At 51.8% G+C, this 27,105-nt stretch overlaps 1 protein-coding gene across 1 annotated transcript in view; it reads right to left on the bottom strand.

Annotated features, from left to right (window-relative positions):
- Positions 1-27,105, bottom strand: part of SPIRE2 (spire type actin nucleation factor 2) — a 37,714-nt gene that overhangs the window by 10,032 nt on the left and 577 nt on the right. Inside the window, exons 2-7 of the mRNA XM_060254261.1 lie at positions 11,619-11,656; positions 8,217-8,579; positions 2,566-2,643; positions 1,996-2,160; positions 862-948; positions 249-360 (exon numbers count right to left, since the gene is read on the bottom strand). Coding sequence (XP_060110244.1) covers positions 249-360; positions 862-948; positions 1,996-2,160; positions 2,566-2,643; positions 8,217-8,579 — 805 coding nt within the window. The 5' untranslated portion in view covers positions 11,619-11,656. The remainder of the gene's footprint in view (positions 1-248; positions 361-861; positions 949-1,995; positions 2,161-2,565; positions 2,644-8,216; positions 8,580-11,618; positions 11,657-27,105) is intronic.

Genomic DNA, 27,105 nt, shown 5'->3' with positions numbered 1-27,105 from the left:
CCAGCAAACCCCCAGCTGTAGTGCAGGAATGATAATAACAGGACAGACCTACCTAGCAAGGGCGTTGTACGGATGGCAACAATACAATGTATTTTGTGAAGTGCCTTGAAGCCTCAGGTGCTCCCGGCCCTGCCTTTGAAGGCCTTTGGTTTGGCTCTGCAATTCTGGGATGTCTGTTTGAACCTGGGTGTGTGGGAGGGGGTCTTCCTGTGCTTGCCCCTCTTCTTGGGACTGTCCTGACACTTTACCTTTCTGGGACTGCACAGGCCGGAGCTTCCTCTCTTGCTTGATCTCCTCAAGAATCTTCTCGTGGAGCGTCCGCTGCTTCTGGGGGATCGGGCGCAGCCGCCGTTCGGAAGCCTGCAGTGGGGGCAGAAGGCAGAGGAGGCTGGAGGTTACTTCCACCCTCCCCGGGAACAGGGCCTTGGAGGGGCTGGAGGGAGTTGGAGTGGTCCTGATCAAGGAAGCATGCACCTACTCCTACAAGCCCAGGGGACAGCGCTTTAAGCATCTACAGAGAGCCAGTTTGGTGTAGTAGTGAAGTGCCTGGACTCTTGATTCCCCCCTCCTCCACTTGCACCAACTGATGTGACCTTGGGTCAGCCGCAAGTTCTTTCAGAGCTGTTCTGCTCAAGAGCAGTTTCTGTCAGAGCTCTCTCAGCCCCACATACCTCACAGGGTATCTGTTGTGGGGAGGGGAAGGGAAAGGAGGTTTGTAAGCCGTTCTGAGACTCCTTTGGCTAGTGAAGGGCGGGGTATAAATCCAATGTCTTCTCTTTTTCTTCTTCTTCTCCAATAAATTCTGTGCCAAGCTAATCTGAAGGGAAGCAGGGGGGAGGGAGACTTTCTGCCCTTTTTTACCTGTCTCAGGGGGGGTCGGGATCGAATGAAGTCCAGGATAAGCTCATGCGCGTTCTTCTTCACTCTGGGAGGAATGTCGCCGTCCACCTGAGGAATGTTCACAAATCAGAAGAACTTCCCAGCTGACCACCTCAAGAGACGGCCCCTCCATTTTTCTGTCCTGTTTTTAAGCTTTGGTTCAGGCTGTGCTGCGGTCTGCTTCTGGGGTAACAGAGTTTGGGGAAACACTGCAAAGTCGCTACAAGCTGTCCTGAGGCTTTTCAGGTAACCTCCCAGCTGCAGAGAGGAGCTGCCCTGGCTCTCTTATGGCTTATAAGAAATCCACAAATATTTTCCTCCATGGGGTCTCATTGCTGCATTGCTTGCATTTTGAGACCATTGTGCTAACTTCAGAATTGAAGGCTTTGTACCAGATAAAAGAGAAATGATTGGCTGCTCCACATAGAAAAGTATATTGCAACAATGGGTGAGTCCTATGAGTATACGTCCCCTGTAGCAGTTAAGTTGAATAATTTGGGGATAAAGCTTTGAATTAATCCTAGGGTCCTTAAAAGGATCTTAGATATCTCTTGTTGAATCATCTGCCAAAACATTTTAGCTCTTTCACAAGTCCACCACATATGGTAGAAAGAACCTTCATGCTTTTTACATTTCCAGCACCTATCTGGCATCTCAAGCTGAGGTTTTTATGCCTATTTGCCTGGATCCATTTTAGTTGGAGATGCCGGGGATTGAACCTGGGACCTTCCGCTTACCAAGCAGATGCTCTACCACTGAGCCACTGTCCCTCCCTAACACTTATGAAGCTGCCTTCTACTGAATCAGACCCCCCCTCAGTCCATCAAATTCAGTCTTGTCTACTCAGACTGGCAGCGGCTCTCCAGGGTCTCAAGCTGAGATTTTCCACGCCTATTTTGCCAGGACCCTTTTCAGTTGGAGATGCCGGGGATTGAACCTAGGACCGTCTGCTTCCCAAGCAGATGCTCTACCCCTAAGCCCGTGTCCTGCAGCACAGGCCTTGGCCCAGGCCTGGATTAGGGATCTTTGACAGACGGCTGATCCCAGAGCAGTGGGCCAGCAAGACTGAGCTGGGCGGGGGGGGGGGGGGACAGAAGGAGGAAGGGGGCTGCTCACCATGACCTTGCGCAGCTTGTAGTTGCGTGCCCGGATGTCCTGCATGAGCATCTCAAAGGGGGTCAGCTGGTACTCGGTGGGCAGAGGGTCGAACTGCTTCTCCTGGACCTTCTTGAGCTTGACCCCATGGCGCAGCTCCCTCATCAGCTGGACCCAGAGTCGAGCCTGCAACAGCCAGAGGTCCTGGCCCTCAGGAAGGCTTGCCACAGCATCCGGCCCTCTCGCCTTCAGGGACAGGCCTGGCCTCAGCGTTTGCTGCTGAGGAGGCGTGGCCAGTGCTTGGTCCCCTGTAGCCTGACACCTCCCCTTCCTCCCAGCATGAGGAAAGTGGGGGGTCCCTCTTGCAACAGAGGAAGAAGGAAGCCACAACTTTCCCCTGCTGCTTCCCCCCTTCCTCTACGCAAGGGGAGGCCAGGCTGGCTGCTGAGCACAAGTGCCTCTCCCAGGAGCCCAGCCCGCCCACCAGCTGGGGCACCAAAGCCAGCAGCCTCCTCTTCAACAGAGGCAGAGGCCAGCAAGGCTAAGCGACTGGGACACAACGGCCCACCCTCTGACAGGCCAGCACAATACCCAGTCGGTGTTCTGCAGGTTGTCCAGATCCGCCGCTGACTGGTCCTTCTGCTCCTCCTCCTTCAGCTTCGTCAGCATCTGCACCCCAAGCCGAGAAGACCGGTTAGCTTTCCCAGTTGTGGTCTCCACCAATGTCCTGGCACAGCTGGCGGGTGAAGTGCCCCTGCCCGGAAGCCAAACTCCTTTTGCCTCTGAGTCCCAAAGGGCTTCTTTGCCTTGCTCTTACAGGCTGAAGCCAAACATCAAGGCACACCCACCTGGGGAAGGAAGACGCCCCCCAACTCCTGTGTAAGTGGCTTGTGTGTGCAATGAGGAGCAGGGGTGGAACTCTAGCAGGAGCTCCTTTGCATATTAGGCCACACCCCTTGATGTAGCCAATCCTCCAAGAGCTTACAAGGCTCTTTTTTTGTAAGCTCTTGGAGGATTGGCTGCATCAGGGGTGTGTAGCCTTATATGCAAAGAAACTCCTGCTAGGAGAGCCAGTTTGGTGTAGTGGTTAAGTGTGCAGACTCTTATCTGGGAAAACCGGGTTTGATTCCCCACTCCTCCACTTGCAGCTGCTGGAATGGCCTTGGGTCAACCATAGCTCTGGCAGAGGTTGTCCTTGAAAGGGCAGCTGCTGTGAGAGCCCTCTCCAGCCCCACCGACCTCACAGGGTGTCTGTTGTGGGGGAGGAAGATAAAGGAGATTGTGAGCCGCTCTGAGACTCTTCAGAGTGGAGGGTGGGATATAAATCCAGTATCTTCTTCTTCTTCTTCTAGAATCCCCCCCCCTGCAACGGGCTGTAGAGGTGCAGGGCCCCTCTGATATGGGTCAGAATGCTAAAGAGACTAGCCCCTCCTTTGAGTTCTTGAAGTAGGGGTCAGGGTGAGGGGTGGGGTCCGGGGTCCCTCCCACCCCTCTGGGCAAGGAAGTGAGGAGGACTTCCCTTGGAGTCTCAGAGCGGCTCACAGCCTCCTTCCCTTCCCCACGACAGACACCCTGTGAGGCAGGTGGGGCTGAGAGGGTTGGGAGAGAACTGTGACTGATTCAAGGTCACCCAGCCGGCTGCAGGTGGAAGAGGCGTGTGGAACCAAACCCAGTTCTGCAGATTAGAGTCGGCCACTCTTAACCACTGTGCCAAACTTGAGAGCTCATCAACCTTTGCAAAGCACTCAAGCACAGCAAAGAACATGTCCTCCTTGAAAAGGGCAAGTTTGACCTACAGGGCACTTGATGCCTCTGGTGGAGCATTTGAACCCACGTGAAGCTGCCTTATACTGAATCAGACCCTTGGGCAGGGTTTTTCCCCTGGGGAATGTGGCAGAACAAAGCTCTGGAACCTCTTCGTGGAAACAAAACTCTAAAAAAAAAACGTTTAAAAGTCCACAATGGACACCCCATGAATTTCTCCTTCCTTTCCCTCTTGAGAGTTCTGGGACCTCTTTTCCCAGGAAAAAAAAGCCCAGCCCTCGGCCTATCAAGGTCAGTCTTGTCTACTCAGATGGGCAGTGGCTCTCCAGAGCCTCAAGCAGAGAAGGTCCCTCACATCGCCTCCTGCCTAGTTCTTTTTTGTGGGGGTTGGTTGGTATTTTTGTATTTTTTATATGTGCATGTGTACATATGTTTGTGTGCACACGCACACACCTGGAAAATGGCACTGCCTAGTCCTTTTTAATTTGAGATGTCAGGAATTGAACCTGGGACCTTCTGGGTGCCAAGCAGAGGCTCTAACACTGAGCCACGGCCCCTCCCCAATATGGACCCCTGAAGCTGCCTTATCTGAATCAGACCGTCAGTTCTGTCTATTCAGACTGGCAGCGGCTCTCCAGGGTCTCAGACAGAAAAGAGTCCTTCACATCACCTCCTGCCAGGCCCGTTTTTGGCTGGAGATGCTGGGAATTGAACTTGGGGCTTTTGCAAGCAAAGCAGTGAGGCACAGCCCCCACCCCCGGTTTCTCACTAGCCTCTAGAACAGGGGTGGCCAAACCTGCTTAACATAAGAGCCACACAGAATAAACATCAGATGTTTGAGAGCCCCAAGACAGGAAGGGAAGGGAAGGGAAGGGAAGGGAAGGGAAGGGAAAAGGGAAGGGAAAGGAAAGGAAATAGATGGGGAGGGAGGAGAGAGAGAGAAGTGGAAAGAAAGCAACATTAACTTTACATGCATTATCCAAGCCACCGGTTGGCTTGGCTTGGTGAAGTGATTTAAAGAGAGAAATGCCTTCTCCAGGCTGGCCGATGGGGCAGTGGGGGCTTCAAGAGCCACACAATAAGTGTGAAAGAGCCACATGTGGCTCCCTGGCTCTAGAACTAGGCAAAGGGGTTGTCTCCCAAATGCCGGGGGGCTCCACCACTCCTTTCCTTCCCCCCCTCCCCATCCTGGACAAGCTCAGAGGAGCCCTTGCACGGGGGAGTCAGGAACTGCGACCCCTCCCTGGATCAGGATCGAAGCCTCTAGGTAGGTGTTGGGGCGGGGGAGGTGGAGGTGGAGGAGAGCAGCCATGGCCAGCCAGTGAGAGTTCCCTCTGTGGCCTGAGCAAGGGCTAGAGAGAGACTCAGCAGCGGTTGCCTGTCTCTGCTCTCCACTGTGCTCAGGGAGGGAGCCTCATTTGAACAAAGGGTGCGGTGTTGACCTGGCAGGGAAGGGCCCAAAGAAGCACAATCAACCTGCCTGTGAGAAACCGGACCCTGTTTGGAGAAGGTGCGGCAGGCAGGTGTCATATCAGGATGTGGGTCTATATCTAGCACTCTCTGCTTGATGCATGATTTTGCCTGGTCTGTGCCAAGGTCTCTGCCTATCTATACTTTCTTCAATCCAACAACACTAGAAGGGCCTTTACTTTAGCTAGGAGCATGTCCTTGCCATCTGCGGTAGTAGAGGGGAAGTATAAAGGGACTCCTTATGCACTTAGGCTCTGTTCCTATTCCCAGCCCGAAATAAATAATAATAAACTTTTTATTTATACCCCGCCCTCCCCGCCTAGGCAGGCTCAGGGTGGCTCCAGGTTCTCTGGAGCATATATTTTCTTAATTGTTCTTTTTATACAGTGAGGCGAAGGGAAATTATCAGCCCGCTGTTGGAAAGGTTCCCTGGCAGATCAAATAAACACAAATTAGTTTATCTTCTGTCAGACGGGAACCACCAAACAACAAGACAGGTGGCTAGGTTCTGTTCCCAGGTTTAGAAAGAACGCAAAAAGTGAGACAAATAGGCCAAACGGGCAGTCTTTTAAACAAGTTTTAAAATGACTTTTAAAAATGGTTTAAAGAGTTAAATAATAATCTTTTAAATTATTTTTTTTTACTGTTATAACCCTCAAGTCATCAAATTTTAACAAGCAGGTTCTTTGTGAGACTTTTTATAAGGTTGTTCTAAATGACTAAAATGTTCTGGTTGATGACCGTAACACTAAACTGAACTGAACTGAACTGCTGTGGCTCTTCGCCGGCTCTCCGGCATGACCTTTGCTCCTGCTGTGATGCAGACCTTCCTCCCACCCCCTTGGAGGACCTAGGGTGCAAAACGTCTCTTGGACCCCAAACAGGGGCAGAAGAACCAGCCACTAGCTAGCCAGCTAAATGCCCACGGCTTGCCCAAAGACACCTGTTCAGGTGTGGGATTTGGCTGGGGGCCAGGGAAGGAGGATCCACTGCTGATATAGGTGAGGTACAGGTGGCACACAGGCGCCCCCTCCCCCCAAACACACAACCCTCCTTTTGTGGCCATGGCTTTACCCAGTCAAGCAACACAGTAGTCAAAGCGGGCCTCTTCCAGCTGCGGGCAGGCATTGGCAATACAAGCCCCATCAGTAGGGTTGCCAATCCCCAGGTGGGGGCAGGGGATCCCCCAGTTTGGAGGGCCTCCCCCTGCTTCAGGGTCATCAGAAAGCAGGGGGGGGAGGGAAATGGCTACTGGGAACTCCATTATTCCCTAGGGAGACTTATTCCCATAGGAAATAATGAAGAATTGATTCACGGGTATCTGGGGCTCTCTGTGGGAGCTGTATTTTGAGGTAGAGGCACCACATTTGGAGCATAGCATTCAGTGCCTCTCCCCAAAATGCCTTAAAAGTTTCAAAAAAATTGGACTGGGGGGTCCAATTTGATGAGCCCCAAAAGAAGGTGCCTCTATCCTTCATTATTTCCAATGGAAGGAAGACATTTAAAAGGTGTGCGGTCCCTTTAAATGTGATGGCCAGAACTCCCTTGGAGTTCAGTTATGCTTGTTACACCCTTGCTCCTGGCTCCGCCTCCAATGTCTCCTGGCTCCACCCCCAAAGTCCCCAGATATTTCTTGAAGTGGACTTGGCAACCTACCCACCAGAACCTGTGGGACCAGACTGAGGCCTGAAGATGGACCAAAACTGGCAGCTTATATTTCCCAGGCCTTCCTCTCCGCTGAGGAGAAGGTCCCGGGTGCTGCTGAGGGATCAGGGCGAACCCCAGGCTGCAGCTAAAGGGGGAAAACAACTGCTCCGTTCCCCCCCACACCCAGCCTTCCAGACTGCGCTTTCTGCATCCAGATCCAGCCACCAGGGGGCAGGCTAAGGGGCGCCCTCCCTGCAGTGCTCCTGCAGTGCTCGGACGGCCATCTCTTGGAGGGCTGCCAGAGTCCAGGCCCCGCGCATTTCCCAGAAGCTCCGCCAGCCGCTGCCAGATCAGCATTCAGCAGCAGGCTCTTTGTTCCAGCCGAGCGAGCTCCCTATGGTGCGTCTTGCAGGCTTTGTGGCACATTCACTGGGCATCGATTTCCTCCCCCCCCCCCCAGGCCTGCCCTGAGCTGCCAGGATCTGCCCGGCTGGTGATACAGGAGGCTGAGAAATGAACTAGACTCCTTGGGGGGGTGGGGGGGATTCATTTTGGTCGCACAGCCAGAGGCCTGTTCTGCAGCCCATCACAAGAGTCACTGCACGGCTTTCTTCCCTGCCCGGATCGACCACCTGCCAGTCCCAAATGAAGCCCTGGCACCTCCATTTTGCAGTGCCCGTTGTCGGCAGCCGGGCACTATGGCAACCAGGGCTGACTGACAGATAGGCGCAGGATGCAAAACGCTGCCTCTAGCTGCAGCCCCTGCAGGGAGGCCCCCCCCAGCTGATTGATGGCTCCCCCCCATCAGAACCATGCTGCTTCAAGGGTCTCCGCTCCTGGGGAGTGCACAGATAGCATTGCCAATCCCCAGGTGGGGGCAAGGAATCCCCCAGTTTGGAGGCCCTCCCCCCACTTCAGGGTCATCAGAAAGAGGAGGGGAATGTCTGCTGGGCACTCCATTATACCCTATAAAGACTGATTCCCATAGGGTATAATGGAGAATCAATCCACAGGTATCTGGGACTTGGGGGGGCTTTTTTTTTAAGAGAGGCTCCAAATTTGCAGCATAGCATCCAGTGCCTCTCTTTAAAACACCTGTCAAATTTCAAAAGGATTGGACCAGGGGGTCCAATTCTATGAGCCCCCCAAAGAAGGTGCCCCCATCCCTCATTATTTCCAATGAAGGGAAGGCATTGAAAAGGTGTGCGGTGGTCCCTTAAAATGCAATAGCCAGAACTCCCTTTGGAGTTCAGTGATGCTTGTCATAATCTTGCTCCTGGCTCCACCCCCAAGGTCTCCTGGCTCCACCCCCAAAATCCACAGATAATTCTTGAATTGTACTTGGCAGCCCTCGGACTCACCTCCTTGGCATCCCGGATCTTGGCCAGAAAGGCCTTCAGCTCCACGGTCTCCAGGAAGAGGGCTCTGCAGACAGCCTGGTAGTGGGCTTGGGCCTCCTGGGGGTGGGTGAGGCGCACTGCACAGAGCCGCATGGCTTGGCTAAAGGTGCGCACGGCCCGCAGGTGACCCCCCTCCACCGCCTCCTCCTCTTCCTCCTGCCCTTCGTAGCCCTCGTCTGCCGTCCCGCAGCCGCTGTCCTCGGAGTCGCTGTTGGCCATCAGGTCAATGAGGTGCTCCAGCTGGGGGCTCAGCTCCCGCTCCTCGTTCTCATCCAGGCCCCAATCCAGCGCGCGGTAGATGGCGAAGCCCAGGGACTGCACCATCTGCAAGTCAGAAAGCAGAACATAGAGTGGACTGGCAGGCGTGCCACCAATGCCACACGTGGAGAGCCGACCTTCTCCCACTCTGGCACTCTCAGAGGGGGCTCCAGTTCCAGCACCACGTCGTCCAGGGGGAAACTGGCCGGGTCAGTGCCTGCTCGCTGATTGAGAAGGACAATTCAGACTGCTTTTCTCACTCCATCAGCCTTTGGGTTACAGATGGCTAATTTTAGTTTGTGCCCTTTTGCCAAATACTCCCTCTAAGCCACAGATGGAGTCTTGTGAGCAAAAATTCTACTTTGTGAGCTACTGGCAGTAAAGCTGTGAGCTATTGCATAAATTAGTTTGCTTTGGGGCCATTTTTCCCAAACTAAGACAAAAATGTGTGAGCCAGAGCCTTAAAAACTGTGAGCTAGTTCACACTGAGAAGAATACCATAGATTTATGCCCCATCTCCTCTCTGAATCAGTTTCAGAACTTTATCTTCTCCCCCCACAACAGACACCCTGTGAGGTGGGTGGGGCTGAGACAGCTCTGACAGAAGCTGCCCTTTCAAGGACACCTCTTGTGAGAGCTCTGGCTGACTCAAGGCCATTCCAGCAGGTGCAAGTGGATGAGTGGGGAATCAAACCCAATTCTCCCAGATAAGAGTCTGCACATTTAACCACTACACCAAACTCAACTTAGAGGGAACGTTTATTAACGTTTGTGTTACTTATTTAACACATTTGCACACTCCTTCCTGAAAGGAGTCAGCCAAGATGCTTTCCAGCACACAACAACAAAAAATAAGTTTTTAAAAGCTGTATCTTTGATTGTTGCAGCATTATTATATTCGCATTTATATTGATGCGTTATAGTTTTAACCATAGATAGCCGCCTGATAAATCAATGGTTGAAAAGCAGCCACAAAGCCCAGCTCCTTCCTTGCAGGGTGTGTGTGTGTGTCTTTTCCCCTGCCCTCCTGTTTACACTGCAGCTCCATTATCTCCAGGCAGAGGCGAATCTGAGCCCCCCCAGGGAACAGAGGGCAGCAGACAGCCAAAGAAGGGCCTCCAGACAGACACAGAAGCAGCTCTGTTCCCTCCCCTGCTTGGCCTGTGGGAAAGAGGGGGGGGGGGAGTAATCCGTAGAGGAAAAGCGCAGACAGGGCTCTCAAACCAAACAGGAGGGATTGTGAAGGAAGGGAGCGGACTGAGGGGGTGGGGCTATCAGAGGACCTGATCTTTGCCCTTGATCAGATCGCAGAACAGGCTAAGCATGTGTGCCACAGCACCTGCCCACCACACAGGCTGTGCCCCAACTCTCCCCCTCTGGCTGGTCTGCAGCCATCCCAGTCCTGTGGGAGGAAGCAGGGAGCTCAGGACACCCTCCCCCTCCCTCTCTAGCCACAGCACTGCTGCTTCCACTGGCAGTAAGCAAGGAGGGAGGTGATCGTTACTAGCAGTGTTCCAAGTTGAGTTAGTGTGAATTAGCTCTGCGTTTTTTAGCCTCCAGCTCACACATTTTTGTCTTAGCTCAGGAAAAGTGGCCCCAGAGGCCAGTAATTTATGCAGCAGCTCACAACTTTAAACAGACTAGAATTTTTGCTCGCGAGACTCCACCGCTTAGAGGGAACATTGGTTACCAGGGCTTTTTAGGCAGAAAAAGCCCAGCAGGAACTCCTTTGCATACTAGGCCACACCCCCTGATGCAAAGCCAGCTGGAACTGCGTTCCTGTGCATTCCTGCTCAAAAAAGCCCTGATGGTTAGCCATATAGAATGCCTCCTTTTACAATATGGGGCCGGAGCATTTGTGAATTAATCCACGGGAAGAATGAAGCAGTGAATTAATCCACAGCTGCTCCCTGGTTCCAGTGCCAGCCCAGCCCCAGAAGTCAGAGATCCAGGCAGGGCTGTTCAGCGACTGTCTCAGGCACAGACCTCCGGGCGGGGGGGGGGGGCATGCTGCACATCTGGCTTCCAGAGAAAGTCATGCTGAGCAACTGCAGGGATCCACAAGGGTCCAGGCTGCTCCCATTTAGAGCAGGCTGAAGCTTTCTGCTCTTGGTACCTCATAATCCCATAAAAGCCACCTTCTGACTGGCTGAGAAGAGGAAAGAGGCTCTTTTTCCAGGGTTTCAAAAGAGGGCCTGCAGGGTGGGGGTGGGGGTGGCAGGGTCAGCTCAAACTGTTGGATTTTTTAAAAAGAAGCCTAGAGAATTGGCAGGTAAGATTGCCAGCCTCCAGGTGGCGCCTGGGGAGCCTCTGGAATTACAGTTTAGCTCCAGACTACAGAGATCAGTTCTCCTGAAGAAACTCGACAATTTAGAACAGGGGAGTCAAATTCATCTGTTATGAGGGCCAGATCTGACAAAAATGAGACATTGTAAGGCCGGGCCACATGTGTTCCTCTTTAAGATTAGGTAGCAGGGATGTAAACTTTATAAAGGACACAGACAAACATAATTACAGGGTTTTTGTTTTTTAAAATAAAACATGTTTAAAACATTAGCACTCGGTCTTAAAGGTGCTTTCTTTGTATCTTTCCCACAGGATCCAGGGAACTGGGCAAAGGAAGCTCTGGCTCTTTCTTTCCTTTTCTAGGGGATTAGGAGGAGGAGGAGCCTCAGCCAATGGAGAAAACAGAGGTTTTGCTCTGAAGCTCCTGTGCAATTCAGCAAGCCTTGCAAAGCAAGCTGTGATGCAGAAGAAAGCAAGAGAGAGCAAGAAGGAAGCAGATGACAGCCAGCTGCTCAGGAGCCTGATAGGAGCCCTTTGAGGGCCTGATTCACTCCCTGGGCTGCATGTTTGACACCCCCTGATTTGGAGGGTGGACTCTATGGGATTGTAACCCCCACACCGAGATCTCTGTCCTCCTCAAGCTCCCTTCCCAAGTCTCCTAACTTCCTAGCCAGTTTCCTAACCTGGGACTGGCATCCCTACCTGGCCCCTCTCCCCTGTCAGTGTTGTGGGGAGGGGGACTGGCAGCCCTATTAAAGGGGCAGGTGAAGTGGGAGGCATTTTGTTCTCTCCCCTCCCCTCCCCCATCTAGCAACCTACCTGTGCTTCAGCTGAAGGCGTCAAGCTCAGCGGGAGCTCTGCAAAAGGAAAACAGCACCATGAGGATTTCTCCCTCTGGGGTTCCAGTCAAGCCTTGCCCAGGCATCCAGGGCCCGAGTCCTGCCAAGTAGACTGCCCATATTCCCTGGGGCCACAGAGCAGGCAGAGAGAGGGAGGGCATGGCAGACCCCATCAAGAGAAGGCATCCAGCAGGGTTTTCTTTGCAAAGTCCTGCGCACATTACTGGGGCCTCTTCCTCCCCAAGACCCACAAGGTCATGCAGAGCTATAGTTGCCCATCCCCAGTTGGGATATATACAGAAACCAAAAAACATCTGTGACCAGACTACCCAACTTTTTAATACTTTTAAATATATTTATATGCTTTTTAAATATAAAACTGCTTCAAACTTAATATATTTAATACAAAAGTCCACATTGACAACCATAAAATACAATACATCCTTATAAACAGAGCCCATAATACACTGATACGGCATACAAATAACTAGTTAATAATATAATAGACGCGTTTCGTGTTCCCACTTCTTCAGTATTATGATATCTTGCACTTGTGCTGTATATTACAAGGGAGTAAGCCAGTTCCTTTTATTACACATGAACATATGAAGCTGCCTTCTACTGAATCAGACCCCCCTGGGTCCATCAAAGTCAGTCTTGTCCACTCAGACTGGCAGCGGCTCTCCAGGGTCTCCAGCTGAGGTTTTCCACCCCTACTTGCCTGGACCCTTTTTAGTTGGAGATGCTGGGGACTGAACCTGGGACCTTGTGCTTCCCAAGCAGATGCTCTACCACTGAGCCACCGTCCCTCCCCAAGCATAGCAAAGCCTTCAACTCCATTGCTGGCCAAAACACTCTTCATATAAGTAACGAGGCTTCATGAAGGAAATACCTTGAAAATATAAATAACAAAACTCTAATATAGGTTGTTTATGAACTAATATAATATATTTCAAAGACCCAGGGATGAAACCAAAACTTTATCTCAAAACAATGTGGCTATTATAGGGAGCATACACTCTTATTATTATTAAAAAGTTGGGTAGTCTGGTCACAGATGTTTTTTGGTTTCTGTATATATCCTTACTGTGATTCCCCTGTTGTTCTTACCATCCCCAGTTGGGGGCAGGGGCCCCCCCGGTTTGGAGGCCCTCCCCTGCTTCAAGGTTATCAGAAAGGGGAGGCAGCTGAATGTCTGCCGGACACACCATTATACCCAATGGAGACCAGTTTCCAAGGCATTAAGGGAGAATCAATCTGTGGGTATCTGGGGCTCTGGGGGGGGGGGCTGTTTCTTGAGATAGAGGAACCAAATTTTCAGCATAGCATCTGGTGCCTCTCCTCAAGCCCCTCCCCCAAGTTTCAAAAAGATTGGATCAGGAGGTCCAATTCTATGAGCCCAAAAAGCAAGTGCCACATCCTCCATTATTTCCAGTGAAGGAAAACTGCATTTAAAAGGATTGCAGTCCCTTTAAATGTGATGCCCAGAACGCCCTTCAGAGTTCAATCGTGCTTGTCACAACCTTGCTCTGTCTCCACCCCCAAAGTCCCCAGATGTTTCTGAGTTGGGCTTGGCAACCCTATGCAGAGAGCCTGAGCATCCCAGGGCCAGGCTGAAAACACCTCATGACTGTCCTAAAGCGAAAGAACTCCCTGCCGCCCCTTTAAGAATCAACAGCAATGTCTCCAGCTCAGACCAAGCTGACTGGAAGTGAGAAGGGGACTCACTTCCCTCCTCCAACCACCACAGCAGGGTCATAGAATCCTAGAGTTGGAAGGAACCTCCAGGGTCATCTAGTCCAACCCCCTGCACAATGCAGGAAACTCACAAGCCCCTCCTCCTAAATTCACAGGATCTTCATTGCTGTCAGATGGTCATCTAGCCTCCGTTTAAAAGCCTCCAAGGAAGGAGAGCCCACCACCTCCCAAGGAGGAAGCCTGTTCCACTGAGGAACCGCTCTAACTCTTTTGATTTAATTTCAACCAATTGGTTCTAGTCCTACCTTCCGGGGTCACAGAAAACAATTCCACACCATCCTCTATATGACAACCCTCCAAGTCCTTGAAGAGGGTGATCCTATCACCTCTCAGCTGCCTCCTCTCCGGGCTAAACCTGCCCAACTCCCTCAACTTGGTCTCCAGACCCCTCACCGTCTTCGTTGCCCTCCTCTGGACCCATTCCAGCTTGTCTAGATCCTTCTTAAAATGTGGTGCCCAAAACTGAACACAATACCCAGCAGGGGGCAGTGGGTCCTCTGGTTTGGAGGCCCTCCCCCTGCTTCAGGGTTATCAGAAAGAGGTCCTCCATTTCCTTCCTCTTCAAGGCTTTCCATTGCTCAGGCAAAAAAGTCTGGATTCCTTTGCCAGCCCCATTGCAAACCTGCTCGTGTTCATTTTCTCTCTCTTCATGTCCAGGGAGAAGACTGTTATTTGCCGCACTTGCCAGCCATTTCTAATACAAGCCCCTCCTCATCACAAATCCCCACCTTCTGTAGTCCCCTCCTGCATAATTTAAAAGCTACCTCCAGTCTTGGGCCCTGCTTAGCCAGTCTCCCAGGAGAGGAGAGAAGCCCAAGGACTGAAGCCAGAAGGTTTTATTATGCTGAGTGAAATGGATAGTCGTGCCTTAAAAGGCCATCCCTTTTATGGTGGCTTTGCTTCTGTAGAAGAGAGCGGACTCCATCCAATCCATGAAAGTAGGCTCCTGATCACATGCCACAACACAACCATTAGCTTTCCAAACTCATGTCAGTATATTTTTAATGTCCCTCTGCTCTACTAGGAAACCACTGTGCTCTTGGTACCTAATTTGCAGTCTACCCTTCAGAAGTTCTGCTGGATTCAGAGTGGGTAAACAGAACACTAGCTGGAATGAGCAAACGGCCTTTCACAGCAACACTGCAGGGTTCCAAGGGAGAATTCACTGCACTGCGTTTCCTCCCCCACCCTGCCCCACCCCGAAAACAGGCCTGACTCTGGAACGGAACTTGAAAGGCAGAATCTTGCCCTGACAGAGTTCCAAGTTCTATTCTGGTCTCTTTGTGATGAGCTTAAGTTGTTATGTTACAAAACAAACCCCAAAGACAGGAACTGTTAAGCTTTTCCTTTTGGCCCAGTGATTCATTGCAAGTAGGTCAAAATCTAGAGCCATGATGACCTGATAGCCCAGGCTAGCCCTGTTTCGTCAGAGGAGGAAGCAGCCAGGTTTTGAATGGAGCTACCTGTACGGGAGCACATTCAGCCAGTTCTGAAAGCGTTACACTGGTTGCCTGTGGAGTTCCGGATTCGCTTCAAGGTGCTGGTTGTAACCTTTAAAGCCCTATATGGCCTGGGACCTGTCTACCTTCGGGACCACCTTTCCCCATACGCACCCCAGAGAGCACTACGTTCAGGGTCTCAAAATCTCCTTAAGATCCCTGGGCCGAAAGAAGCTCAATTGACCAGCACTGGAGCCAGAGCGTTCTCAGTAATAGACCCCCACTTTGTGGAATGCCCTCCCCGAAAACATCAGGGCCCTGTGGGACTTGCCACAGTTCCGCAGGGCCTGTAAGACCGAAGGATTCAAGCTCGCCTTTAACGGTTAGGGGGAGGGGGCTATTACCTTCAGCACTGACAATCCCACTGAACTCATATAATGGAAATCAGAAGCTCGCCATCTTGGGATTTTTAATATATATGGAAATGTTTTTATATATTTAATTTTAATATGTTTGTAAATTGCTGATGTTTTAAAACTGTTGTTAGCCACCCTGAGCCTGTCGGGGGAGGGCGGGATAAAAATCTGATAGATAAATAAATAAATTATTCCCAGTCCCTTATTCATTCCTTATTTGTGACGTATTCATGAATTCCACAACAACAACAAAAACGGAGAGAGTTTCAAAGCTCTGAACCCCAAAATAAGGTTTGGAGTCCATACATCATACATCCCCGTGTTAAGGGGACTGTCTCCTTCTAGGGGACATAGAATCATAGAGTTGGAAGGGACCTCCAGAGTCATCTAGTCCAACCCCCTGCACAAAGCAGGAAACCCACAAATACCTACCCAAAATTCACAGGAACTTCATCACTGTCAGATGGCCATCTAGCCTCTGTTTCAAAACGTCCAAGGAAGGAGAGCCCACCACCTCCTGAGGAAGCCTGTTCCACTGAGGAATCACTCTAACGGTCAGGAAGTTCTTCCTAATGTTGAGCTGGAAACTCTTTTGATTTCATTTCAACCCATTGGTTCTGGTCCTGCCTTCTGGGGCCATAGAAAACAATTCCACAGCATCCTCTCTAGGACAGCCCTTCAAGTACTTGAAGATGGTGATCCTATCACCTCTCAGTCGCCTCCTCTCCAGGCTAAACATCCCCAGCTCCTTCAACCTTTCCTCATAGGACTTGGTCTCCAGACCCCTCACCGTCTTCGTCGCCCTCCTCTGGACCCATTCCAGCTTGTCTAGATGCTTCTTAAAATGTGGTGCCCAAAATGTGCTGGTTCCTGGTCCAAAGAGAGGTTCTCATGCTAGTGGCTCAAAAGCGGACTGCCCCCAGAACAATCACACAAGCAGCCACTGAGGCCAGGCTGCAGCCCAAAACAAGGAACCAACTTCAGCCTCCTTCTCATCAGGTCTGGGAAGCAAAGCAAGATTGGCCCTGGTCAGTACCTGGACAGGGGACCACCTAGGAAGTCCAGGGTTGCTGTGCAGAGGCAGGCAACAGCCAACCACCTCTGAAAGTCTCTGGCCTTGAAAACCCCAACAGGCTCACCCTGAGTCAGCTGCAGCTTGACTACAAGAAACCCAACCTCCCTCAAGCCATGGAGAGGCGGCCCCTCACTCTGCTGGTCTGGCTTGCAGGGAGATTCCCCCCCCCCCCGCCCTGCATTGTCTGGACAGGCATCCCCAAGTGCCGTCTCTCACCTGCAGACCCTCCCCCATTCCACTGCTCAGGCCAACCCCCCCCTTTCCTGCTGTGTCTGAACTTAAAGCAGCAGCTGCAGCACCTGCCTCTTTACAGCCAACAGCTTGTGAAGGACAAGAAGCGAGGAGCGGCAGAGGAGGGGGCAGGACTGGCAAAGACAGAAGCCTCTTTGGAGCTGGCATCTGCGGCCACAGGCTATGCCCAAAGAGGCATCCCTGGCGTATCTCTGCCAGGCCAGCTAGGACTGGCCACTAAATCCCTTTATCCCACTGGGGGGGGGGCTGCAGAACAGCAGCTGGAGCCCCACTTAAGCCAGGCCTGCCCCTCCCATTACCAACAGCATCCATCTCACTTTGCTTGACAGGCAGAAAACACCCCCCCCCCCAGCTCTCAATTTCCTGCCATTTAGCACATCAATGAACCACTTAGAGGCTGCCCCAGACAGGACAGGTCGCTGCAAGGTCTCTCCCGCTAAGAGGCAGGGAAAGGATGCCACAGAGGGAGGGGAGACATTTCAACTCCCGAGAGTTGGGGGCTGGGCTGTTTGGGAGAGCTCAGCGGGGCAGACTGGTCACCTTCTTCCTCTCTGGTGGACGTTCTGGTCGGCTAATACTTCCTTGGAGATGTTCACAGGTCAAAGCCCCTCGACTGTACCCATCTCTAGTCATCAGGATGGGGCAAAAGGAAGCTTGCTCCTGCAACACATTGGAAGGCCATCGGAACTCCTTGCCACACGATGGACTCTACAGCTGGGACTTTTGCACAGAGGATCGTTTCTAGTCTACTCACAGCTGATGCTAAGCGGGAAGTGTTAATGTCTCTGCTACCAATTGCTACTGCAGGGCCAGTTCACTGTCCAGAAAGTGTAGAGAGAAAAAGCAGAGACTTGCCCAGACAACAGTTAATACACTGAGGCAACTGGGAAAGAGAAGCACAGCCATTAGCCGCTCATCGGGCCGGCCAGTGCCCTCCAGCCTCTGCTCTGAAGCTGCTGCCTGCCGTGTCTCAGCATGACAAAAAGACGAGAGAACAGCCTGAAGAGAAGCAGCCGCAGCAGCAGAGGGCAGGCCAAGGACTCTGCCGATTCTTCTCCTCGGGAACCCCAAGCTTTCACGAAAGGACCACCCAGCAGTTCAGTGGCAGGCCTAAGCAAAGGGCAGATTCCCACACTGGCAAGGGGATGGCGGGATATAAATCGAATAAAATAAATAAATAAAACAAGTGTGGCCTTGAACCAGTCAGCCCCCGAGAGTTGCCCCCCCAGCATCCCTGGCAGACCAGACCCCACCCCACCCCCCACACAAATGGTCTGGGTCCTGAAAGAGAAGCTGCAGGCCCCAGAGCAGGAATTATTTCTCCCTGCAGCAAGTCTGAGATGCCCGAATGGAGAAATTTATTCCTTGTAGTTGCTCTGTTGGTCCAGAAAGGACAGCAGATACAAAGGACTTAAAAGCAGTGTTCCCTCTAAGCTGAGTTAGTGTGAGCTAGCTCACAGATTTTTAGCCTCCAGCTCACACATTTTTGTCCTTGCTCAGGAAAAATGGCCCCAGAGCACAATAATATATGCAGTAGTTCACAACTTTAATGCCCATAGCTCACAACTTTAATACTAGTAGCTCACAAAGTAGAATTTTTGCTCACAAGACTCTGCAGCTTAGAGGGAACATTGCTTAAAAGGGGACCATTTAGTGGACAAAACTAGTGTGATGCAGGAATGTACGGAGTCCCAAGACTCATTGTTTTCTTTATTAGACTGAGTGGAAAGGAAAGAAGCCCAGCCCAGTCATTTTCAGACCCTGCCTGCTCCGCATACACCAGACATTTCCCTTGGGGTGGGATTCGGCCAGGGCTTCCGGGAGGGCAAATTTAAGCCCTTTATGTCCTCTTTACAGATGAGAAGCAGCACTTTTAATTGGGTCTGGAAATGTACTGGAGTCAGAGACAGAGAGGCTGATGATTCAGGACTTGAGGTCGCACCAGCCTGGCTCCAAAACAATTTCCAAAAATTGCAGAGTGAAGTGGGGGCAAATGGAAGAAATCTACCGCATTTGCAAGCACAGGACTGAACTGTAAGAGCCAGAATAGAGCCAGCGTGGCCAGGCCAGGCCAAGGCAGGCAGCAGGGATCACATTAAGATCTCAGGGCAGATTCTCCAGGGACCATTAAGGCCCCAAAGAGCCATCAAGAAGGGAGCCCTCCTCCGCGGCAGCAGCAAAGAGCTCCTGGCTGTACCGCTGTACCACCGCTGCCGCTCCTTCAGGGCCCATTCGCCTGACGCAACTCTTGGCCAGCCTCCTCCCGACTCAAGCTGTGGTGCTGCTGCTGCCGGAGGAGGCAGAGTGAGCTCGTGGCCTGGGAGGCTTTTAATGCCCCACCAGTAAGGGGTCAAGAACTCAGGCTGCCTTCTGCTCCTGGCCACAGCCACAGGCTCAGCTGGTGGAAGAAAAGCCAGAACCGGACAGACCAGTTCCAAAGGCAGAAACTGACAGTGCTTCTAAGTCAATATTATCTGAATCTGCAGTGCTGGGCCTTGAGGCATTGCGAGGGAGGGCAGGGGAGCATGTGAGAAAGAACACACACACCCCTCAGTGAGAAACACAGTGTCACCCCCTCCCTGTGCATTTGACTCTTAGGGAGGGAAATTTGCACTCCAGGGTGGGCCCCACAGAGGTCAGAATGCAGCAAAGGTGCGGCAGAAAGGTCCACCCTGGTGCCTTCTAGAGGACAGAGGAACTGGCAGCCGGTCAGAGCAGAGCGGAAGGGTGCAGGACACGGGCAGCCAGGTGGGATGCTGCCTGACAGCATTATGGGCCCCCGGCAAAGCAGTGTACTGGGCCCCTATGACAACTACTCACAGGAATAAAAAGGTAAATGGTTGATAAATGGTCGACCTTTACAAAGGATCTTTGTATAGGTCTACAAGAGTACATTCAACAGTTTCTCTGCTTGCACAAATATAAAGCTTTTCCATTCATATAGTCACAAACTATCAATACCTGGTTATTTAGTACTGCATCATACACAGATTAGTATGGGCCCCTATGCTTGTGGGGGCCATGGGCAAGTGCCCATCAGGCCCATGCGTTAAGACCGCCCTGCTGACAGGCGTCTCACCAAACCTTGAGGGGAGACGGCAGCCTTTTTGCCCAGAAACCCGGGGGAGAGGCAATATTGGAACTACATCAGCAACTTGGAGCACAGCCATTGCCAGGCCACCACCGTTGCCCTGGTTCCTCCCCCAGCAGGAAGAGTTCGGAGCAGGGCAGACTGCAGGGCTCAGCTAGACGCTTTGTGCCTGGCCCATCCAGCATGCCCCTTTGCAAACAGGCAGCCACAGACATTGCTGCTTCTGCTGGCACAGGGCACAAAGCAGTGGCAGAGGATGCTGGGTGGATCTCTTGGGACAAGCCACAAAGATGAAAGCTGCTCAACCTGCCAGAGTGCCATCAACTCTCAGGAGGCTTCCTCGGGAGGTGGTGGGCCCTCCTTCCTTGGAGGTTTTGAAACAGAGGCTAGGTGGCCACCTGACAGCAATGAGGATCCTGTGAATTTAGGGGGAGGTATTTGTGAATCTCCTGCATTGTGCAGAGGGTTGGACTAGATAACCCTAGAGGTCCCTTCCAACTCTAGGATTCTAACTCACTTCCAGACCAGGGGTGGCCAAATTGTGGCTCTTGCACACATATTGTGTGGTTCTCAAAGCCCCCAACATCCCATTGGCTGGCTTGGAGAAGGCCTTTCTGACTTTAAATCACTTCTCCAAGCCAATGAGCCCTCTCCAGCCCCACCCACCTCACAGGGTGTCTCTTGTGGGGGAGGAAGGGAAAGAGAGCCTCTCTGAGACTCTTCGGAGTGGAGGGCGGGATATAAATCCAACAAGGTGCTTGGGGGGTGAGGGAGGGGCATCTCTCTGACAAGAGGCTTTAACAATTAATGACTGCTTGGGAAAAATGGCCTCTGGGGCAGGACAACAAGACAGAGAAGAGTTTAGGAATGAGGACAAGGGCTCCAAAATCTGAATATTGCCCTTCTCTTCTGCTCTGGGCAGTGTTCCACTATAATTAAGAACGTGGAATGTGCATATGCGGGGAGCAGGAAAGGCCCAAAGGCCAATCAGCTGCCTCCATATTCTGCAAACCACACAAGGCAGTGCAGGGTAGGGGTTAGAGCGTCAGATTAGGATCTGAGAGGAACAGGTTCAAATCCCTGCTCTGCCAGGGAAGCTGGGTGGGTGACCTTGGGCCGGGCACCATCTTTCTCAGCCTGACCAACCTCGCAGGGTTGTTCTGAGGATAAAATGCAGGAGAGGAGAAGGATACAAGTCACTTTGGGGGGCGGGGTATAAGTGCAGCAAATAAAGTGTCCAAAGAGCAGCAACTGCGATTCTTGCTCATGAACTCTGCACACGTTCTTGGTTTATTTCTGCTAATGCCAAAACTAATACCGAGGCCCATTATTTTAAAAGGAGCTTAGGGGAAATGCAGGTAATTTTAAGAGTGCTGACTTGACAAAACAGATCCATCCCCGCTTCTCTTTGTTCCCCTGGCACTGACTGTAATTTTTCCTACTAGCGTTGACTTAAATTAAAACGGGAAAAAGTTATGTGGTGACAGCCTAGGCACTGAATGGCTTATTGTGGTGCATTTCATCAACTGCATGAAGCAGACCAGTGTGGCAGCAAACCCCAGACATGGACCAGGCAAGCCACAGCCACAAGCCCAGATTGAACACGGAATATTTGCCAGAACTAGAGAGAGAAAAGAGCATCACTCTGCAGAGAAAAGACTGCCCTGGATCTCTGAACCTTCATCCTTGACTTTGGGGCAAAAGCCCCATGCTGAAGTCCCCTGCCAGGACCTCCCAGGTTTGCTCTCGACAGAAAGAGCGCAGGGACAGCCTTAGCAGAGAGGGAGCAGCTGCTTTCAAAGCCCAGAATAAGTGTTCAACTGGTGCAGAACGCTGCAGCCAGGTTATTATTGGAGCTGCCTTTATGGGAGCACATTCAACCTGCGCTGGAGATGTTGCACTGGTTGCTTGTGGCGTTCCAGGCTCACTTCGAAGTGCTGGTTGTGACCTTTAAAGTCTGAGACCTGCCTACTTCTGGCACTGCCTTTCCCCACATGAGCCTCAGAGAGGCTCACAAAACCTCTTAACGATCCCTGGGCCAGAGGATGCTTGACTGTTCACTACCACGGCAAGAGCCTTTTTGGTGGCGGCCCCCACCCTCTGGAATGCTCTCCCGGAAAACATCAGGGCCCTGCGGACTTGCCACGATTCCACAGGGCCTGCAAGACAGAACTGTTTAAACAGCCTAAGACCTAATGGAGGTGTCCAGTACTTCACCCCCCCCCCACAGCATTAATATCTTAACTTGACCCAAACAGAAATGCAAGGTGTTCAATAACATCCAATAACATCACAGTAAACAGCGCTAAGCAAGTATTAATAATAATGCCATCCATGGATTAAAACTGTATGTTTGAGACGTTTTAATAATTTACAGTGATTTTTATTGTATTAATTTAATCTTATGTTGTTTTAATTGTTGTTAGCCACCATCACAAATATCATAAATAGATCCCTGAGGGAAGGGCACTTTCCAACGCCACTCAAAGAGGCCGTGGTCCGTCCCCTCTTAAAGAAACCATCTTTAGACCCGGCCCAATTGGCACACTATCGGCCGGTCTCAAATTTGCCCTTTTTGGGCAAACTTATTGAGAGGGCAGTGGCGATGCAGCTGCAGACCTTCCTGGAGGATGCTTCCATCCTTGACCCATTTCAGTCCGGCTTTCGCCCGGGACATGGGACGGAGACGGTGCTGGTCGCCCTAATGGATGACCTTCAACGGCATCTGGATCGGGGCGGCTCGGCGGTGCTGATGTTGCTGGACCTGTCGGCGGCGTTCGACACGGTCGACCATCGGCTACTGAAGGGTCGCCTCGCCGACGCAGGGATTCAGGGGTTGGCTTTACAGTGGCTTTCCTCTTTCCTTGAAGGTCGGGGACAAAGGGTCGCAGTTGGGGGGGAGCTGTCCCGGAGGTGCACACTTGACTGTGGTGTGCCCCAAGGGGCGGTTCTCTCCCCGATGTTATTTAACATCTATATGCGACCTCTTGCCCAGATTGCCCGAAGGTACGGGCTAGGGTGTCATCAGTATGCTGATGACACCCAGCTCTATCTATTGATGGACGACCAGCCGACCTGCGTCCCGGAAAATCTAGACCGGGCATTATATGCCGTGGCTGAATGGCTCAGACTGAGCGGGCTGAAGCTTAATCCTGCGAAGACAGAGGTCCTTTGCTTGGGTCGCCGTGGTCCGGAAGGGGGAATCCCCCTACCAGCCTTTGACGGTGCGCCGCTGATAGCGGCGGACAGGGTCAGGAGCTTGGGGGTGCTGTTGGAGCCTTCCCTAAAGATGGAGGCTCAGATAGCAGCCGCTGCCAAGTCCGCGTTTTTTCATCTTAGGCGGGCAAGGCAGTTGGCCCCCTTTTTGGAGCGCGACGACCTAGCAACAGTGATCCATGCCACGGTCACCTCGAGGTTAGACTACTGTAATGCCCTCTACATGGGGCTGCCCCTGTCCCGAACTCGGAAATTGCAGCTGGTGCAGAATGCCGCGGCCCGGCTGTTATTAGGTCTCCCAAAGCGGGAACACATTCAGCCGGGTCTTCGGACCCTGCACTGGCTTCCAGTAATATACCGAGTCCGGTACAAGGTGCTGGTTATCACCTTTAAAGCCCTATATGGCTTGGGACCTGTCTACCTGAAGGACCGTCTTTCCCCGCACGTTCCCCAGAGAGTACTGAGGTCGGGAACACAAAATCTCCTTACCATCCCTGGGCCGAAGGAAGCCCGCTTGAAGTCCACCAGAGAAAGGGCTTTCTCTGTTATGGCCCCTACATGGTGGAATCAGCTGCCGGAAGAGGTGAGGGCCCTGCGGGACCTTGTTCAGTTCCGCAGGGCCTGTAAGACGACCCTCTTCCGGCTAGCCTATAACTAGCTTGAGAATTTTAATGTAACTTGCTGGATTTCTTTATATACAGTTGCAATATTTATTAATGTGCATTAATAATTAAGGTTTTATCTGTTTTATCTGTTTTATCTGTTTTATCTGTTTTAAATACGGATCCCTTTATATGTTTAACTATTGTAATTTTGTTGGATCTACTATTGGAAGCCGCCCTGAGCCACTTGTGGGAAGGGCGGGATACAAATCTTAAATAAATAAAAAATAAAAATAAAATGAGCCCGTCAAGGGAGGGCGGGATACAAATATAATAAAATTAATTAACTAACTAACTAATTAATTAATTAATTAAATGCAAGTGTATTTCAGTTTGAAGCCCTGGAATTTCAAGACTAGCTGGGAGGGAGTAACTTGTGCCCCCCATCAGATCCTTCTATAGGGGAGGGAAGGCAGCACAGTATAGCCTGATCCCATCCGATCTTGAAGCTAAGCAGAATTGGTCCTTGGAAGGGAGATCCCTATGGAAGACTCTGCAGAGGAAGGCCACGGCCATCCAGCTCTGGTTCCCACTGGCCTTGAAAGCCCCTCACTGAGGTCACCAGAAGTCCGTTGTGACTTGACTCTATTAAAGGAGCATGTACAGCCCGGACTGCAGATGCTGCACTGTCTGCTGGTGGTATACTGGATTCGCTACAAAGTGCTGGCTATTACCTTTAAAGCCCTATATAGCCGAGGACCTGCCTGCCTTAGAGACCGTCTCTCCCCACGTGTTCCCCAGAGGGTATTTAGATCTGGAACACAAAATCTATTATTGATCTCCAGGCTGAGGGAGGCAAGACTGAAAACTAGAGAAAGAACCTTCTCCATTGCTGCCCCCCATTGGTGGAACCAGTGGGGAGGGATGGTGGCTCAGTGGTAGAACATCTGCTTGGTAAGCAGAAGGTCCCAGGTTCAATCCCCGGCATCTCCAACTAAAAAGGGTCCAGGCAAGTAGGCGTGGAAAACCTCAGCTGGGGACCCTGGAGAGCTGCTGCCAGTCTGAATGGACAAGACTGACTTTGATGGACTGAGGGTCTGATTCAGTAGAAGGCAGCTTCATATGTTCATATTAGGAGAGGGATGATGGCTCAGTGGTAGAGCATCTGCTTGATAAGCAGGCTGTCCCAGGTTCAATCCCCGGCATCTCCAACTAAAAAGGGTCCAGGCAAATAGGCGTGAAAAACCTCAGCTGGAGACCCTGGAGAGCCGCTGCCAGTCTGAGTAGACAAGACTGACTTTGATGGACCCAGGAGGGTCTGATTCAGTAGAGGGCAGTTTCAGAGGTTCATATATTCATATTCAACTGCCTGAGGAGGTCAGGGCCTTGCGGGACCCTCCCACTTCCACAGGGCTTGCAAGACGATATTATTCCAGTTAGCTTTTAACTGACTGACGGCCACGGCCACAATATCAGATCCAACTGGATGTCCAAGAACACAGAATGCCACCCTAAATCATACGGAATTAGCACCACATTGTTTCAACTGTTTTAAACTGTTTGTTTTAATGTTTAACTGTTTTTGTTGTTATTCTATTCTGTTTGTGAGCCGCCCGGAGCTTGCTTCAGCGGGGAGGGCGGGTTATAAAGCAAAGAAACTAAACTACTTATGCACTTCGTCCTAGCTTGAAGTGTTTCCCTCCGCCTCTGCCTTGGCATTGTTTCCTGTCTCTGCCTCCTGATATGCCAGTGAGGGCGGACCAATATGGGCACAACACTGTAGGCGAGGGCTCCCCTCTCCCACAAACCACACGGCAGCATCCTTGCTGAACATGTCTCATCTGCTGCACAAGGCACTGAGCCCCCAGCTCCTGCTGTCCTGCCCCCCCCCAGATCTGCCTCTCCACCTCTTGCTCCCCCCTCCCCTTTTGGGCTGGACCATTTCCCTGTCCCAGAGGGCAAGGTGAGACAAGGGAGGCCCTTCTCTGCTCTCACCTGCCTCCAAAGGTGTTAGTGTCACCCAGAATGGCAAGTGTCGCATAATTAGACACCCAGAATGGCAAGCTGCTGGCATAATTAGACACTCCTCATAAGCATGCCAAGGGACCACTTTGACCAACCTCTGTGCCAGAGCAATAAAGAGAATCCAAGGCCCAGGAGCCCTGCCCCTCCCACTGGGGCACAGGAAGCAGGGACTGCGGAAGCAGTGGGGAGAAAGAAGGCAGAATTCAGAGCTCTGTGATGGAACACAAGTGCTACCAGCTTGCTTTTCCTGAGCTGGTTTTCTTTTTATAACACTGCACGCTTCCTCAAAGTGCCCGATAGCAGCTCAGGGTGTAAACACACACACACACATATAAATTTAGAAGGGCACAACATGTCTGTCCTTTTACCACAACACACAGCTTTGTGATGCTCTAACCGAGTGTCATCTGACCACTCGCACTAAAAACCATTTTAAAAGCATGTTAACTTTTAATCTGCCCTTTAACAAACGCATTGCAGCTGCCAGAGCAGAAGGCTGTGCACCCACACTCAGGCCTGTTCCTATAGAAAAAGGGACTTTCAATGCATGCCACAGACCACTCAGACCCTGTTAGCCTAGTCATCTGTCCATGCTTCCTACACTTGGCTTTATGACACACCCCATAGCCCAGAGGTTTGACTGCCCCCAGAGTTTCAGGGCTGGGAAGAAGAAGAAGATATTGGATTTATATCCTGCCCTCCACTCCGAAGACTCTCAGAGTGGCTCACAATCTCCTTTCCTTTCCTCCCCCACAACAGGCACCCTGTGAGGTGGGTGGGGCTGTGATATCTCTCATAGCAGCTGCCCTTTCAAGGACAACCTCTGCCAGAGCTCTGGCTGACCCAAGGCCATCCCAACAGGTGCAAGCGGAGGAGTGGGGAATCAAACCCGGTTCTCCCAGAGAAGAGACCGCACACTTCACCAGGACACCAAACTGATTCACTGACTGGCATTTGCATGGGACCACTGCAGGGGACTGCCTGGCTCTTTTGCTTGGACCATCTGGAACCACCTGCCCTGCAGAAGCTGGCATCTAACTGGTGGCATGCGGGCACTGGACTGCTTCACAAGGAACTGCACAGTTGCCCTTTGGACCTGGGCTGGGCCTGCCCTTGCCTTTAGCACAGAGCAAACCAGTTTCGCTCTAGACCAGGAAGGGGAGCGGCTTCTTTTTTGCTCTAGACCAGGAAGAGGAGCTGCTTCACCACCTTTGCCCCTCTTTTCAATCCCCGCCCCCCATGCATGAACTCCACACTGATGTCTCTTATTCACTGGAACAGAACCTTCCCTCCATACAGCTCTGACCTGCTGGCGCCTACACACTAGACACCCTGAGACCCCAAAACACAGGCCGGCCTCTCCCCCAAGGGCTTGCCCTCAAAGGCCTCCACCCCCTCGCATGTGTGGGTGCTCCAGCTTTGCTCTGCTTGCCCGGGCCAGAAATCCCTCCCTCCCTTATTGGCCACCTTTGCCCTGCCGGCTCCAGATTCCCAGGAGGCCTTAAGCTCCTGGCTGGGAAACCCTCCCGGAGATGGCAGCAGGACTCCTTCTTGGTCAGCTCTCTGCCCCAAAGGGGAAGGCTTCTGTCGGGG

Source organism: Heteronotia binoei, chromosome 14, assembly GCF_032191835.1.
Source record: "Heteronotia binoei isolate CCM8104 ecotype False Entrance Well chromosome 14, APGP_CSIRO_Hbin_v1, whole genome shotgun sequence".
Lineage (NCBI taxonomy): Eukaryota > Metazoa > Chordata > Lepidosauria > Squamata > Gekkonidae > Heteronotia > Heteronotia binoei.
Note: the sequence above shows the minus strand (reverse complement) of the source record. Positions and strands in the feature narration are given on the sequence as shown.